General features: G+C 34.7%; 1 protein-coding gene across 2 annotated transcripts; it reads right to left on the bottom strand.

Annotated features, from left to right (window-relative positions):
* Positions 1-272: 272 nt before the first annotated feature.
* On the bottom strand, positions 273-9,418 carry LOC121262776 (TOM1-like protein 9). 2 transcript variants are annotated; one of them, XM_041165376.1, is made up of 10 exons: positions 9,075-9,417; positions 7,801-7,879; positions 6,005-6,103; positions 5,796-5,909; positions 5,434-5,594; positions 4,709-4,790; positions 4,287-4,372; positions 3,395-3,571; positions 1,797-2,278; positions 273-1,536 (listed from the first exon to the last, which is right to left on the bottom strand). In XM_041165376.1, the coding sequence occupies exons 1-10, from the start codon at positions 9,173-9,175 to the stop codon at positions 929-931; spliced, it is 1,989 nt and encodes a 662-aa protein (XP_041021310.1). In that variant the 5' UTR covers positions 9,176-9,417; the 3' UTR covers positions 273-928. The 2 variants fall into 2 exon arrangements, with proteins under 2 accessions (XP_041021310.1, XP_041021311.1); XM_041165377.1 differs by lacking the exon at positions 7,801-7,879 and having other exon boundaries at positions 9,075-9,418.
* Positions 9,419-18,834: the final 9,416 nt, after the last annotated feature.

Genomic DNA, 18,834 nt, shown 5'->3' with positions numbered 1-18,834 from the left:
ATTCAATAAGTATACATGATTAGTTATTATCACAAGTCTTGGATTCAGTGATTGAATTTAGGTATATATTTAAATCTATACTTCCACATCTCTTATCCTTACAGTTATTAATGAATATCTTAAAGAGAGTTCAAATTTTCTCCAAGTACGTTAAGGATTGAGACCCACAGTCAATAGTTAATTAGCGAGAAAAAAATTAATTATTATTTACCATCTCACCCTATATATCTTATAAAAAAATTATAAATATAGAGTGTAAAAATAAATCATAATTGATGCACCTCGTTAGGAAGGACCCTATAAGCCCAATGACGGTGGAAAATTCTTGAAGAGAACCTAGCCTTGAAAGTTGCGGACAAATTTCACTCACAGTCTAATAATTACAATTTGCCACAACTCAAAAAAAAAAAAAAAAAACCACCATCCAACTAATTGGAGGACAAAAAAATTGAAATGTCATCAACGTCGTCTTCATCCACTGGGAGGTATCGATCTTTTGTCCTCTTTTTTCTGTCTCTACAAGGAATGTACAAATGCGGGCGAAAAAAAAATATTTATATATATATATATATATATATATATTGGGAAAATACACTTTTCACTCTCCAACTAGCAAGTATTTTACATTTCACATCTTGAACTACTAAACTGTCACATTGCATTCTTCAACCATTTTTGACTGTCAAATAACACTCCCTATAAAATCTTAACAGTCAAACTTGGATGAAGAGTTCTCTAATTTACAAAAAACTGATGATTGGAGGATGCAATGTGTCAATTTTGGTAGCTTGGTTGCAAGGTGTAAAACATTGCTAGTTGGAGATTATAGATATTAAAAAATTATGGAGAAAAAAAAAAAAGCAAGTTAGCAAACAAAAAAAACAAGCAACAGAAGAATAAGAAGCCAGCACCAAAACCAGCCATGACTTCACATGCCACCAGCTCTACCAGGAGTGGGTTTCGTTGATTTCACTTTTGCCATGTCAACAAGATCCCCAAAGAGCTTATCCTCTGGCTTAGAAGGCTTGTTAGGTGGGACATAAGATGAAGTAGAAACCTGGTAGGAGTTTCTCAAGCCATTGTTATCATGACTAACAGATAATCCGTACATTCGCTGCTCTAGGTATTGCACCCCTTGTGGCTGACCATAGCCATAACCTGCAAATTGGTTCCCATATATTTGTTGAGGATACATTGATGCCATCTGGGCATTTTGCATTGGCTGTGGAAGCATTCCCATATACGGCCCTCCCTGGATTGGCTGAGAGTGCCAACCCAACTGCTGGCTCTGACCAACCTGGCTATTGATTGCCGACAAATGGCTGCTTGTAATTGGCTGGATATACATACCTACTACCTGGTCCTTCCCCATTGGTTGAGGTCCCAGAGGAGAATGTGCACCACTTAGTGCATGCGCAACCACCGTTTGAGTAACTTGCGCTGGTTGAGGGTATTGAGCACCTGCTACCGGACTACCATTGTCCACAGGCTGAGCTTCCCAAGGTGGAGGTGGTAATGATGCGCTGCTTTGAGCACCTATTCAAAAGTAAAAATTGTGAGCCCCTCGCACAATCTCATGCAATTACATGACAAAAGCAGACAACTAAAGCCCAGCACATAACTGCAAGTTATTTAATCAAAACATAAACTAGAAGAATCCTGCTTATTACAAACGCATCGATAATTTCAAACATAAGTGCTTCTGCCTCAAGATAGGAGAATTTGGTGGAAAAAATATTCCAAAAGCATTACACATTTCTAGCATGCAAAAACATAGATCTAAGTAAGAATTGCACCATAGGCAGGCGAATGTGGCTGCTGCTGCTGGGTAATCTGACCATTCCAGGCAGAACCAGCACCTTGCATGTAAATTGATTGCTCATACTGAGGTGATCCAGCATTTGGGACACTTCCATTCGAGTAAGAACCACCTTGAGGGGATTGAAAACTCTGCTGCTGTTCGATTTGCGGAGCTGACGGATTGATTTGTCCAGCAAGGGCAGATTGAGTATTGACAGAATTTGGAGTGCTAGTTTCTGAGAACATGTCAAAGAGAACAAGGGCGTTCTGCTGAGATATAGGACTCGCTGGCTGCTGTCCTCCCACGGGAACAAGAGCCAATGAAGTTTCTGCCTTGGGTGAGCTATAGTCATCACCACTGAGCAGGTCTATTTTGGGATCAACTCTTGCTGAAGGAGCTGCAGCATTAGTTGGAGTAGGAGCAGGAAGCAACAACTGGTTCAGTGGCTGCACCTCTGCACTAGTACCCGAGGTGGATCTGCAGAAAAAGTCCTGCTCTTACAGCTCAAATAACCAGAAGGTATAAAAATTTTCTTTCATGGACAAATAAAACTCATGCAACCGTTCTCAACAGGACATCTGACCTTCACCTCCACCCTTTTATATAAAGGAAGAAGGAGATGCTATTTGGTCCTAAGCCAACTAAAATTCTATTGTCTTCTATTAAGAAGAAAACAAATTATATTATTTAAATTAGAAAAAAAAAAAGTTTCCATCAGAAATCCTATAATATTTGAACAAATATCAATTAACTTGGTATGCAGGAAGAACGTATTTGCAACACACGCAACTCAAAATCTATTCACGTTCTCAAGCATCTTTAGATTTTATTCGAATTTTTTTTTTTTTTAAATTGAGGCCTCAAGAGATGGAACTTGAAGGCAAGATAAATGTACCAAGTGCAATGGACATAAATTTCAATCAAGCAGTCCCAAGAATGTAACTTCCACAGATACTTGGCTGATGAGTTTTACTTAAAAAAAAATGAATGAGTGTGTAGATTACAGCCTGCTTTTTTTTTTCGTAGTGGACTCCTACCCTCAAACAATGGACCTTTTTTTTACTCAATTTCTCAAGAAAGATAAGTCTTAGTCTGTTTATATAACGAATAGAAAAGTAATTGAATAAATTTACCAAACGAGCTTCTCATTAATGTATTGTTTCATTGACATTGAATACAAATCACAATGTCATTATCTTGTTCCAGAATGGGCTTCTTCAATTCTGTTACATTTAAACTCTATTCAAAGTAAAGATCTGCCCAATTTTTATTTGAACATATAGTGCAAATGTCCCAATGCCAAGTCTTTTTGATATGGCAGAACAAGATTTGCATCTAGAAAATGCTAGCTTCAGAACTTCAATGTTAAATGAAAAGCACAGTAAGGAAACCAAGCAGTGTCAGACTTGAATAAAAGGAAAAAGGCAGTGAAAATATAATTGCATAATTACTTATTATAACTTTTTTCTAATTGATGAGATAAAAAATTAATTTTCGTTAGATCAGTCAAATAATCGCATGACCTAAAGTGAATTTATCACATCATCCTAGATAATGCAGTGAATGTGAACTAGTTCAAGAAAACCCAATTACCTCCCATCGGGATGAGTATCAACTAGAGGATCACCAAAGTCAACAAGTGCTCTAACAGGTTCAGGCTTTGGTTTCTCTGTTTGAAGAGAAGTTCCTGAAGCAATTGCTTCATGCTTAGCCAGTACACGCTGCAAGTCATCATTAAGTGCTAGTCCTTGGCACAGCAGTGATTCATCCCTGAAAAAGAAAGAAAATTACAATTATGACAACCATGTTTAATCCAAATTCACAGGCTTGTGGGATTTGATCACTAATGGACGGAATTTTCAAAAAAAAAATGTTGTGCTAAAAGTCCAACGATGATCTGGCGGGACATAAGCACGCACATCTCACACAACCGACATGGGTGCATGTTTGTGCATTTGCACGCATGTGTGTATTTTTTTTTTTTTTTTTGGGGGGGGGGGGGGGGGGGGGGGGGGGGGGGGGGGGGGGGGGGGGGGGGGGGGGGGAGCATGCTGAAAGAATTTTACAAATCACATTAAGATATATTTTTTAAAAAACAGGTTTTAACAGTTAGAAGAAACTGGAATAAAGCTGAACTAACCGGCCTAAACAGTTCAACCAGCAGGCTGGTTCAGAAGTGAAGGCATTACCCATCATAAGTGCCAATACTACAGATTTAACAAATCTAGTCATAAGCAAACTTAAATAATTATTTTCATTTTTTTCTGGGGAAACTCCAACGACAAAGCATATATCTGCATCATTCTGAACCTGCCCCCCTTCTCTCCAAGGGACAGACACATCAGAATGCCAACATGATGGAATAACAAAAATACACATATGCATGACTTCATGGTAGCAAGAAGAAAAAAGAAACAAAATAAAGGGTAACTTTTGTAATGGTTACAAATATAACCAAAGAGTACGTAGAGATTTAAGGCCTTACGAAGTTGAGTTAACAAGATGCACCACTCTCTGCTTGTATGTACGGCACTGTTCAACCAAGTCAACAATAACCTCCTGCCTAAGCCCCTGCAAATTGAAGCAAAGATTATATCCAGTATGCAAATAGACTGATTAGAAATGGAACATTCACAATAACAGGGACAAGGATTTATGGATCTAGGACAATTGTATCTTTTTTTTATAAGCAACGAGAATTGAAATACTAACCATTGAAAGCATTTCTTTTTATTTCCTGGAATTCATTTACACCAAAAGTTTGCATTGGCAGTATAAATTAGATAGATTGCAGCCCAAAATTCCTAGTAGCATGCTTTTGATGAAGATTTAGTTTGCTTGACAAAAGTATTCAGCATCTACAATACTAATTCATAGTTCTAAAATTTCTTCGCATTTCAAATATACCTCTTTATTCCCAGGCTCTATTGCACTCAGCATTTCGGCAAGGACATCCATGATGCCGCGTGCATTCTGAATTTCAGACAGGCTAGCCAAAGCAATTTCAATTAAAAAACAAAAAAATATGAATCATTAGTCGGTAAAAATGACAAGAAAAGGATGAATTAAAAAATTATATGCAACCCTCAACACTGGAAAGAATTATTCTATGATCAGTCTAATAGCGTTGACTACTCAAATCCTCTGATCCAAGGAAACTTTCTCTGCATGCTTTCAAGAGTCAAAACAGTTTTTTTTTAAAAAAAATTGATAAGTAAGAAAATAAGAGTCAACAGTTAAAACATCAGTATCATTCAATTTCAAAATTTACTCCCTCTCCCTAAACTAGAAGAATCCTAGTTTTTACCCAAAACTAGACCAAATTCAAGAAGGGAGCAGGAACCACCATTTTTTCTCCTCAAATTTTTCATGCATTAACCTTGATATGTGCATTAGCCACAAAAGCATATAATCTGACATCCTCATCAAGAATGGCAATGAAAACTGGTACAGGTAATGCATGCTTATATGAGTAGGATAACTACCCCACAATGAGATGTATTTACATATTCAATCATGGGCAACTAAAAACAAGTACCATCTAAAGTAGTCAGACAAATGAATGTGTCGATGAACAAAATGGTTACCGGGGTTTTTCCAATAAGACATTGGAAAAGGAGCTAAAACCGTACCTCAAGGTTGGAAACTCAGACTCTGCAGATGATTCAGCTGTTTCTTGCTGATTGTCAAGATTGCGTATATTTTGAGGATATGATGTCAAAGGATGTGTTTGTGGAGGTGTGAATATAGATGCAGGCCTTTCAGATCTCTGAGGGAATACTGCCCCGGCACGCTGAAATAGATAAGTGTTTTCACTAAGAATGTCAGAGAAGATGGCCTAATTATGAAGCACCAGAATAGTGTAATGGCAATGAAAAGGGCAAAGTCAAGCTAATTTAATGAAGCATAAAAGGTGCTTCTTATTTCACCATTCATACTAAGTATCTTCTCCAAAAGGAGAAGTACTTCAAGAAAAAATTCTATGTTAACGTACCAGCAATTCTTGGTATGCAGCATAATACTGCGGATATCTTGCCCTCGGTCCACCAAAAGCTTCTTGCCAAGTATCTATCAGGATCAATATCTTCTCTTTGACATGAAAGTCAGGCTACAATATGCAAAAGATATACTTTTAACATACTTGTCAAATGAGAGTAAATACAAAATTGGTTTGGAACCAAAATATTCTAAAAAAATTCTTGCCTTCTTTTTTACTATCTTCACCATCTCATGAAGAACATCCTTCTCTGCTACATGCATATGAACAATGTCCCCACAATTCTTTACAACTGTCTCCAGTAGCTAGAGTACAGCAACCAGACCAAAATATAACCAAATTAGTCCTCTGTAAGAAAAGGTTGTAAAAATATGACTAGCTATATAACAATTATGTCACTGAAGCTTAAAAATGATGAGATTTCAAAATAGAATTTCAGGCAGACGTCCAAAAGATCAAATCAACTAAAGCACTGGAAAGTTTGACAGCCTCATCAAGTTTGTTTTAGGATAGATACACACGTACAAATCTTCCTGTCTCTCTTTGACAATTGGTGAAAAGAAAATAAAAAAAGGAAAAACAGATTTATTCACTCTTGGATAAAACCCATACCTTCCGGTGCTTCCACTGACATCTAATCCATTATATTTCACTATCATCCTAGAATTATGTTATAAATCTATACTAACTTGTAAGATATAGAAAGCCACAATACTTAAAACTTGAAATACTGAAAAAAAATCTGTAAACAATATTTCCAAGCCAACTACTTTCTCATATATCCCAAACAATAACATTTTCGATAGGAGAAAAAACCCTGGGAAATGGATTTTCTCGTATAGATGAAGCAACAATTGAGTTCTCATCCTGAGAAATGATTCAAGAAATTTATGTTACACCCACACACACCCCCACCCCACACACACACACACACCCCATACCCACACCCACCCACCCCACCCGCATGCACGCGCACACACAAACAGAAAGCAGTCTAATCAGCCGGTCTTAACTTAAGATTTACCCCCGCATGGCCACACCATACCAACTATATAGATTTCCCCAAAAACCATCAATTTATATGTCTAGATATGTAAAATGCAGCCCATGGCCATGCTTTGATCAATTAATGCACTTGGTACGCATGCTATACTAGCCAAATTAATGAGTGACATTCATAAGAGCGTTATAGAAATGCAAGTTCCAATTTACAAAAGGTTTTCAGCATAATTGGGTTCGACAGAATAAATGAGGGATGATTGAAGGTCGTAACAATCCTATCGAATCACATGCATCTGTACATCATAATGTGTACATAAAAATGTGCTACTGTCTTGAATGTTCATGAAGAGCTTCCATGGCTGATATAGCCATTCTTCATTACATGCTAAAAATGGTTCTCCCACCTCCAGAAGCCAGCTTACAGCATCAAACTATGTAGTCTAAAAAAGAATATATACCCCTTCTCAATTTCCATTAACAACTAATCCAAAACAATGGGGAACGTGGTATGACTGCAACGTCTACCAAATATTTGCCTCACAGCAAAAATAAGCACAAGATGTTAAGAGAAGTATTGTAATGTGGATACATGCATTCCTTAATATCCAAATGAATAAAATTTAGTGCAAGTGAGTTATCAATCTACAAGGAGACGAAACAGTAATAAAATTTAGGCATATGACTGATATTATACTCGACAGTTTGTGGGGCAGTAGAAAGATGACCCAAAAATCAACCTCATTTAGATAACATTTTTTAAATGAGAAGTATTAGGTTCACAAATAAATTTCACAAAAGTAAAGCTCAAAACTTGATATGGTTAGATATGATATGTTAGTTCTACTTTACTCTAAAGAGCTTTACAATTTGACGTACCACAACGAGTCACATCAGTTTGTGGCTTTATTTTTGTGAGGTCTCTTTGTGAATCAATCATTTGTTTTTTCAAGTTAATATATGCGTATGCATGTTCATGTCTGTATGAGTTATGTTGACTTACTGTTAAGGCAAGAAGTTGAACTTTTGAATTCTTACTGCCAATACGTTTCTTTATTCCTTTAACAACATCCTTCGATTGCCTGATCATGTATTACAAACAAACAAAAATCCAAATTTAGCAAAACTGAATGAAAAAGATTGAATCGAAACCTATATAAATCCATTTACCTCTAAAAAGTTCAGTAGTGTGAAAATTTACAATATATGAGAAACCCCTTCATGTGGCTCCCCTAGTAGTCCTATGATTAGTAGGAGGTGACCTCATTATAAGATACCATCATGCAACATGCATCAGGCGAACAAACAGTGGAAGAACAACAATTGTGACTTGTATATATTCCTATATGCCACGTTCTTATGGCTCAATGTTTCCAACAATGCAATAAAGTTTAGGCAGAGGTGTTCTTTAGTTATCACAAGCAAGCCTATCTCGAACTAGTACCCCCTTCCAAATAAAAAAATAGTCTTAAAAAATCATTCAAATAAATGGAATCCAAGTCTTTGAAATGAACCTGCCTGTTATATGATCACAAATAACCAAGTATAGGCTTCCTTTTATCACATGAAAAAAAAGGGGGGGGGGGGGGGGGGGTTGGAACGAAACATTCAAATGAATAGGTATTACCATGCCTGTGCGGATTTTTTTTTTCTCTTGTAAAGTTACACACGCATCAATTGGAGCTTGAACCCACATAATCTCTCTCTCTCCCCCCCCCCCCCCCCCCAACTCATTTCCAGGTAGATACAGTCAAGAATTCCCAACTATTTTGAAGCTAGACCTTATTGGCCAAGTTTGCAAACTTTAGCTTAGTAACACAAACTCAACTGTATAAAAGTCAAACTCGAGCGCGCATTAAACTACAGCCTAGGTATACCAAATGCGCTCATCCCCAAATTATGCAAAAAAGTCCATTAAACCGCCACATAGATTCTCACTAAATCGTCCAGCTTACACTTTAGATCCTAATTATGGCCCAAGATATTTGAGTGATTATGCAAGGCTATGTTGTTCCATAATAAAATTAGAAAACGCCCAAAATTTAAATAAAATCTCAACTGACTATTTGTGAGGCACGAAAGCAACGTGCCGTTCTCGTTTAAAATTTGGAAAAAGTAATGAATTCAGTTTTTCTTTCTTTTCTTCAAAGATAAAGCTGCGAAAATTCACAAACGTGCAAAAACAAAATCGCATGATTGAAATTTCAAAACATAACAGCACTAGAGGCAGTATCTAGCAAAAACGAGAGGTGTATTAGAATCCAGTGCAACTCGTACCCAGGATCGTGATTAAGCGTATCGCAGATCTCTATGTTCATGGCCCAATCTGGACCGATCAGCATGTCGCTCGTGGCTCGTTCCACCATTGAATTCACCATCTCCGCTCACCGCCAAAAGAAGAAAGAAAAAATCGATTTCAATATCAAATCAGAATCCGGCTACCGAACGCACACTTTCCACCAGAGATCACAGAGATTTCCGAAGATGTATCGAAAAATTACGGCGACTCTCTCCCTCTATCGAACTGTTCTGTTCCTAGACTCTCTCTCTCTCTCTCTTCCTCTCGTTTCTACTTTTTCTGTTGAGAAACCATTTTCGTTTTTACTTTTTTTTTTTTTTTTGGTCTTTAGACTCTTTACGCATTTCTTTCGGTATTCCGGTCAGAAGGTTAAATTTAAAGATATAGCCAATCATGAATGGCCATGTTTACTGTTGGGGATTCACGCGTGCCGTACTGACGTGTACTTCTTCTTATACCGTTGGCTTTCCGACCCTTTTCATTAAATGGTACTGATCACGTAAACCCGGATTTATGTGGGTCACCCATTAGCCTTGCTTTGTTTTTTTTTTTTTCACTCCTAAGGAAGCTTTATATACATGAAAATGCTTGGGTTCTAATTTTTTAAAGGATAATGATACTTATCATTTTTATTTTTATTATTTTTTTATTATCTCATTATATGATATTAGATAATTAGAGATTATTTATTATATTTTATTTATAAATCTATTATATAATATTATATTATAAAATGATGAGAAAATAAATGATGAATAGAATTTTTTTTTTAATATTTAAATATATAAAAATATATATAAAAAATAAAAATAGAAATAGAAAAAGACATTCAACTTTATTGGGATCCATCCTCGTGCTACATTCTCGGTAGCACAACTCTTTTACCTATTTAAGAAAATAGTCATAATTTTTAAAAACTAAATATAGCAATAAGAATATGTAGAAGTTATTGGGATATATATTTATTTATTTGTTATCATTAGCTACCTTATTTTTACATAATTATCTATGATTTAAGTATTATTTAAATAATGAGTTGAGTTGAATTGAGATGAGATAAGTTAAAATAAAAATTAAAAATTAAATAAATTATTATTAAAATATTTTTATTATTTTAATATTTCAAAATATTAAATTATAAAAATTTAAAAAAATATATAATAATAAAATAAAATAAAATATTTTTATTATCCAAACGGTACCAATAAGTTTGAGAATTAATTAGAGAAAGGTAATTTCTCGATAATCGAATAAAACGAAGGCATTCCAAAAAAACACGACGTAAGTTGAATTGATCGGTTTAGATTTTGACGTTTTGCTTATTGCAGACAGCTACGATACGTTGTGTGTGTGAAAAAACACAAACGTACGTACGAACAATATCATGAGTCAAACAAACATTGTTTGAGAGGATCAGCGATGAGCGACGTGAGTCACGTGACCTCCATTCTCATATAATTCGCACGAGCATTCCTAGCGAGTAGCGACATCCTAGAAATGATATTTACAGCATGTATTTATTTTATTAAAAATAATAAATACATAATTAATATGAAAAAAATTTAATTTTTTAATAATAAGTCTTATCTATTCTTTTTTAAAATAATTATACAATATTTATACAATTCACGACTATCGTTTAATTTCTCGACACTACCTTGTCTAGTTTTTCCAAGAATATGAATGGAAACTCTTAAGTATTTTATTGCATGTGTTATAGTTTTTGGTAATTTACTTAGACAATTTTATATGTAATAAATATATCAGTTATTGTGAAGTTTATAATAGTAAAATGTTAAAAAATACATATATTTTTTTAATATTAGTTTATATATATGACGGAGGCTATGACGTATCCACATTAAAAATATTATTTAACATATTTTGATTTTATGCATCAATCACATTAAAATATTTTTGTTTTTTAAGTTTTTTTAATAATTATAATAAATCTCAAAATAAATAATGTGCTTTCTTATAAATAACAAATCTGTATAGCCCTCAATTCATTAAACTTCCATATAATTTGTTAGACAAATAAGTTCCAAGATGTCAAAGTTGGTAGATGAAGATGGTGCTCGCAATTTCAATTGTAGTCAATTACTAGTACTTGTACGTAGTGGTATATTACAATTTCAGGAACATATAAACAAGAATTGTATAATGCAAAATTAGTTGCTAGTTGGTTTGTATTAAAAAATGAGATGAAATGAGATATATAAAAGATGAAAATTAAAAAAATATTGTTAGAATATTATTTTTTAATATTATTATTATTTTGAGATTTGAAAAAATTGAATTGTTTATTATATTTTGTACGAAAATTTAAAAAAATTATAATAATAAAATAAAATGAAACACTTTTCAAATCCAAACTAACATTACTGTTTTGGTAATTATCTCTGACCAAAACAGTTTCACACAATTTATTTTCAATATTCACCTTTGTACAAAAGCATTTGGACAACTAATTAGCTGAATAACTGGCATTTCTTATCGGCAAATGCGAGGGAAATGAGAGCCTGATCTGTGCAACATTTGAGAAAATCTTATAAGCAGTCCATCCGTTCTCAACCAAAATACAGCCTTCTAATATATTAGTGACACGTAAGCTTTTCATCTGAACTACAATGTGACCGAACATCAAGAAATTGGATAAGTAGCACTGTGAAGCTTTCAAAATCTGCTGTCTTTCTCTAATTCCTAAAATCTGTCTGAATATATTCTCCCTCCCTTATTGAATTATTTTTGCCCCTAACTGTAGCTTTCCCTTCACAGTTTCTGAGAACTTGGGCCCCAATTTCATTGCGATTTCAAATAACACCAGACACCATCCATTATCATCACATCTTAGTTTCCCATGTTAAATTGGGTAGAAATTAAAGACCTTTCTTTCTTACCATGCTCACAATCCTGCATGCAAAGCTATTATTTTTCTTCACATGTTTTTTCTTCTGTCCCTTTTCTAAATCCTCTTTATCTGCACTTTTCAGGAAAATTCAATCTCTTTCGTGTATTTGGTTGGAGAGAGAGAGAGAGAGAGATAATTGCTTACAGGGTTTGAAAAAGGAAGAGCCATTTAAGAAATATGGACTATGAAGCAAGCTGATGGGTTCAGATAAATCAGAGTGGCTCTGTGGCTTTGTGTCATATGAATTCGCCCATTCTAAAACTTTTTATTTTTATAATAGAAGCTTAATTTTATTGTAGCAACTCTATTTGGTTGCTGAGAAAAATGGAAAAAAATCAAAAGAAACCCAAACCTATATTTCTATGTCTAAATCAGACCCATACAAAAGGGATTTACAAGTAGAAAAGAAGGCAACTTTTACCCACAAAGGTTCGAACGAAACCAATTATCCAGAATTTGAAAAACCCTATCAAAATCCATAAAACAGTGAGAAAAAAGCATTTTTTGGAAAAAATAGAATTTAACGTTACATCGTCTACATATTTGACTTGTTGATTTATACATTTTCAATCTTGTATAAATAGAATCTATTGAGTTACGAATGGGATGTGAACTTCAAAACAAAGTCTACAGACCCATACGAAAAAATAAAAATTAGAAGATTATCATGTTAGTGGCTGAGGGGATGGTGGCACGGGACAGAGAGTGACGAACGACGGTGATAAACAACTCCCAACCGGCGGAATTCGACGATGAAGGCTATGGACGACACTCTTGCTACTTGAACGATAGCAGGGCTAATGAAGGCTTGAACGATGAAAATATTTCAGAACCGGGTATGATAATTATTGGGTGTGATAATTTTCAAAATCCTTGGAATAGAGTTGCTAATGTGGCAGCCATTCATTGGAGGTTGTTAAAGCCAATACAACAGCCCGACCGATCCAAAGTGGTTCTTGCAACGTTTTGCTGGATTGAATCTGATTTGGTGTCTGCTAGACTGGCGAGAAACCTTAGAAAGAAGACGCTTCGACGGTTTAGATTCAGAGATGAGTTGAAATATTTTAGATAAATTGAATAAAATATTATTTTTAATATTATTATTATTTTAAAATTGAAAAAATTGAATTGTTTATTATATTTTGTGTGAAAATTTATAAAAATTGTAATAATGAGTTGAGGTGAGTTCTGAATCCAAACAAGATTGGCACTGACAGTCTAACGGGATAAAGAATGAATTATCAAATGGATAAATGATTTATACAGTCTTGTAAATTTTACATATTACTTTTAAAAAAAATAGGTAAATATGAAAATATACATAAAAAAACTTTATATTTTAATGATGGGTTCTATCTTTTCTTTTAAATAAAGTGTATAAAATTTACACATTTTAAAATGTATATATCGTTACTATTATATGTCTCGACAACAAAATCAATATTATTTATCGGGCATTTCCATTAACCTGTTACACTCAAAAGGATGAAAACTAGACGCATTTAAATACCATCAATACGCATGTACCGTTCAGAAAAAAAAAAAAAAATACGCATGTCAGCAATTTAAAGCACTAAATATTTGGAGTGATCGCTTAAAAAAAAATATTTGGAGTGATCTCTAATGCGCAACCGTGTCACGTAACACCCAGAGGAGGAACGGGAATTGGGGGGCCAGATGTCATGTCCCCAGATCGGACCGATAGTTACAAGACCCTTAAAAAATATTATGATGTTAGGCATAAATTTTAAATAAATAAGTAATTGAGTTTTATTTAAAAATAATATTTTTTAAACATTTTTAAGATAAATTTTATTCAAATAATTTCTCTTTGCATAAAAAAAAAACAAAAACAAAAACGCAACTTGTCAGGGATTTTTATAAGCTGCCTTGTTACAATTCAAGAAGCAAAGGGCCATAGAATGATAGACACTGCATTAAATTGTCTAGAGCAGTGAAAGTCTTACAACCGAATTAGTTCATTTATAATTTTTAATAATATAGTATTTTTAAAATATTTAAACCCATCAAATCAAAATAGAAGTTAAACTAAAATTTCAAAAATTATATTATTTTAATCTATAATTGTTTGCAAATAATTGTCTATCATTTTTCAATTATAAGTCTTAGAAGACCCGAATGCAATGTAAAACTAGTACAGTAAACAGAGAACAATTAAGCCATGTCTTTGGTGTAAAAAGATGTTGAGACCATGGCTCATTCCTTGAGAGAATGCGAGTCAGATACAAAAGAAATAAAGAGAAGCCTCTTATAGAGTTGTGAAATGACATAAACCTAAAAATTGGAGATAAAGGAGAGGGGGGAGATATACGAAGCGAAAGGGCTAAAGGTATCGTTTGGATGTTGAGATTATATGAAATGAAAAATTTGTAAATAATAGTGAAATAGTTTAAGTTGAGATATTTTTTGGGATTTTAAAAAAATGAGAGAAAAAATTAAATAAAATATTATAAAGTTAAAGTATTATTAGATATAATTTTTGTTTTAGAATTTTAAAAAATTGAATTGTTTTTTGTGTTTTGTTTAAAAGTTTAAAAAAGTTATAATAATTATATTAAAAAGTTGAATATTTAAAATTAAAAAATATTTATATTTGAGTGATGCTTGAATGTTGAGCCTTAAAAGGACAAAGTTTGACCAAGGTATAAGGGGAAGTGGAATCTCTTCGCTTTTGCTTAATTGAACTTCATATTCAATCTCTCCTCATTAATTTTCACCATTCTAACATAGAGCAAAACTAGGCAAAGGAGCTTTTAAAATTATTAAATAAAGTGGAATTTGTTCCCAAAAGACCTATAGACATAGACTTTAGTGTCAAATTATATAAATCTTACTGTCTCTCTGTTTTTAATTTCTATATTTATTTACTGTTCAAGACATAGATGAAAACTCCAAACACCTCCTCTCCGTTGAAGCACTATACTGTGGAAAGTTGAGTTTGGATAGACAGTTCAGATAAGATGAGATGAGATGTTTTGAATAGTAGTTATATAAAATATTGTTAGAATATATTTTTTAGTATTATTTTTATTTTAAGATTTGAAGAAGTTGAATTTTTTTATTATATTTTTTATGAAAATTTAGAAAAATTATAACAATAACATGAGATGAGATGAGATAAGAAGGTTAATTTGTGTATCCAAACTGAGCCTCGATATTGATAAGATTCCACCTTGACCAAAACAAAAAACAAAAAACAAAACATCAACACCATGCACAACAACCATTTTTCTTATAATATGTTTAACCTCCAACATCAGCCCTTTAGTATATTGGATACAGCATTAAGGCACACTATATATACTTAGGTGCAAATTATATGTATATAACTATGTCAGCTCAAAAAATAACGAGACTTTGATTTATGCCAAACATGATACACATAGTTTCTCGCTAATTCCTCCTAATCGTCTATATATTTTTTGAAGACTGCTACACACATAAAGGAATCTCACACACTGATGTGCCACACTCACAGTGTGCCACGTCTCCTCACTTTCTTTCTTTTTTCCTTTCATTTTTCTCCCCATTCCCATGTGTCTCCCCTCCCCCTTTCCCTCTGTCTCAGCTCGTCTCCATCATTCCCGTCGCTACCATGGTGGTTGGGGACCACCTCAGGGCCGCCAGTGGTCCAAGCGGCCACGTCCTATTCACGGCAGCACCTCTACCGTGTGAGTCCCCTCCCCTCCCCTCACCCCCCTTTCCCTCTCTGTCTCCGCCCATCTCCACCCTTCCTGCCGCCGCCATGGTGGTCAGGGACCACCTTAGGGCTGACCGTGCAGCTTGTCATGCACAGGAGCTCCCATCCCCCCTCCGGATGGTGCCGCTTGGACTGCTGGCTAATTTTGCAGGTTCTGAAGTGGTCCCCAACCACTATGGCGGTGACGGGAAGGGTGGAGACAAGCGGAGACAAAGAGGGAAAAGGGGAGGAGGGGAGGGGACTCGCACAAAAGGAGGAAAAAAGTAATGAAAAAAAAAAAAGGGAGGAAACGTGTGCTACATTAGTGTGTGGGATCTCACCACATCAGTGGGTGAGATCCCTTTGTATTTGTAGTGTTTTTCATATTTTTTTTTTTATGGCATTTTGCATTTTTTTTTTATCTTTACTTTATCAGGGAAGAATAAAGAATAGATTGAGATTTGCGTGAATAACCTCCATGGACAAATGCACCAATTCTTCTGGGTGTAAGCAACATTGCGTACTGATTGTGTACCGACCATCTACGTAGAAAGTTTTGTCAGATATATTAAAAAAAAATAGAGAGAAACGAGAAGAGAAGAAACAACCCAGAGAATAAAATAACATCTTCAGAGGAAGGAAAACAATGCAACCCGCATTCATCTCCCCCAAATCTCTTGATCCTCAATGCATTATCAGCCTAGTGTGTTTAATTTATATCTTCATTTTCAATTCCTTTACTCGAGAGGCAAACCACATTTTCTCTACCCATTGACTTCTCACTCCACCCCAACAATCGTCGACCTTGGATTTCACGACCATCACGAGCAACCGTCATCATGTTTATATTCTCTGCAAATTTTTTCTAATATTTTTTGTAAGGTTTCATTCGACATATTCCTCTTGTCATGTTTACATCTGTCTTCGTGGGTTTCAATTTCAATATTCCTCATCAATTCTTTGCTATGTGGTTTTCAGTGCAATATTTTCCATGGTTTACGGTGAAGGTAGCGACGGCTTGGGACTAGTTTTTGGTTGGACGTGGAGGCTTCCCTAGCCGTGTACGGTGGAGAGAGGTGTGTGTTGTTACTTGTTCGAGTTACACACGACATGGGCTTTGGAAGTGGTTTGGATTGGCTCGCTTGGGTGGTAGTGCGACGGGGCTGGGCTTCTGTGGTAGAGAAGATGTTCAACTGGCGGACATTGGCTTGGTGTTTCATGGTGCACATGGCCAAGTTTTGGAGGTGGTTGTCATGCATGGAGATGACCTTAATGGCTGGAGCCTGGTTCCCTCTGATGTGGTCTTGGTTTCATTGACTTGGGTCTATTGAACAGATCACTTCTTCCTCTAGCACAACGATGGCTAAGCAAGGCTCCACCATTTTATCCAACTGTCCAAGTGATTATGGAGTCATGTAGAGCAGGCTTGAAGACACCTTTGTGGCTGTACTGTATTGTTTTTTATTAGTTGTATTATAGTGCTCAATAAATATTCTAACAAACTCTGTCATACCACTTGTACAACAGCGCACATCATCTACTTGACACCATGCGCATGCCAATTCTGTTATGGCTCTACATGTCTATAAATACTCTTTTGTAAATTTATATTATACAATGAGAATAGAACATTTCCACAATACATTTTTTTCATTCTTTCTCAAATCATATAAGGGTCTACTATAGAGTTGACAGACGGTGGTTTTAATAGTGGTGGACGGCCGTGCAGGGTGGAGCTTCACGGTGTGGGAGAGAACAGTTAGGGTGCTCTGTTTCAAATTCTTAAAATAGAGGTGTTCGTGGCTTGCAGTGGCTGGTTGTTAACGCAGTGACTGAACTTGGGAGGAGTCAGAGAGAGAGAGAGAGAGAGATACCGATGGTAACAGTTGTGTTTGCGGGGAAGAGGTGCAACGAAGGCACACATAGGGGCTCAAACCAGAGAAGAGAGAAGACACACATGCGGAGGGCTCGAATTAGAGAAGAGAGAGGGAATGAAGAGAAGAGAGAGGGAATGAAGAGAAGAGAGAAGGCATTGTACCTTACATTTTGTCAAAACTTTTCGTTTAATTTCAGATCTCGCCCAATCCTTTAGCTCCTTCAAATAAAATCAAAACGGTTCGTTTCATTAAATCAATTCATGTCAACATTTTGGTGCACTTCGGTACACAATATCGCTTGAGTTAAAGAGTTTTCCCAAACACATTATACCTATAAGGCTGAAGTCCTACCCAACAAAGTTACCAGTGCAGAGTAAAAAATAAATAAAAAATGGATAAATGATTCCAACAAATTAAACAGATCAAATGTTTATTGATTCTATGTCAAGAAATGGTCAACACAATTGGCAAATTTTAGTCAATCCATAATAGGAATGTTTTGAGGGACGCTTTTCAACAAAGAAAAATCTTATTGCAAGCAAGTTTGTGCACCAATTCGTGTATCAATATTGATATATAATACATATGTTTAACGAAATGATATGAATTAAAGATAAAAATAATTTTTATGATATAGGAGATTTTCTTCTTCTCTTAAAAATTTTTTTTTCATTTTTTTTTAAATAAAAAAAATCATTGATACGCGAAATGGTGCACAAACTCACTTATATCTAGCAAAGCCCTTTCAACAAATTGGCATGTAATGAATATTGTTGGTCTCCATTCTCCCATTCTCACAACGTTCTTAGCCAAAAGTGAGATGAAAAATGGTGGATTTGATTACAGAACTCGATAGTAAATAGATGTTATGCGTGCTAATGGCTACACATCTGATCTATGCATTCGATAAAACTAACGAGTAATATTGGATATAGCTTTAAACTATGCAAGTCTTGTGTATTATTTTTAAAAAATAATATAGTCTACTATTAAAAATGAATTATTTCACTAAATTTTAAATTAATATATATATTTAAAATCATGCGCGAGAATTGTAGACCATAAACTTTACAAATCATTTTCAAAAATTATTTAAGTTACGTTTGGATATTGAGTTGAGTTCTTTATGAATAGTAGTGAGTTGAGATGATAGAGTGAGTTTTATAAAGTCCACCTAACATGAGTTTAAATATATTTGAATGTTAAGATGAGTTTATATGTATTTATGAAAAATTGAAAAAGATTGTGAA

This window comes from Juglans microcarpa x Juglans regia, chromosome 4S (genome assembly GCF_004785595.1).
Source record: "Juglans microcarpa x Juglans regia isolate MS1-56 chromosome 4S, Jm3101_v1.0, whole genome shotgun sequence".
NCBI classification, from domain to species: Eukaryota; Viridiplantae; Streptophyta; class Magnoliopsida; order Fagales; family Juglandaceae; genus Juglans; species Juglans microcarpa x Juglans regia.
This window is presented reverse-complemented; position numbering and strand designations above follow the sequence as displayed.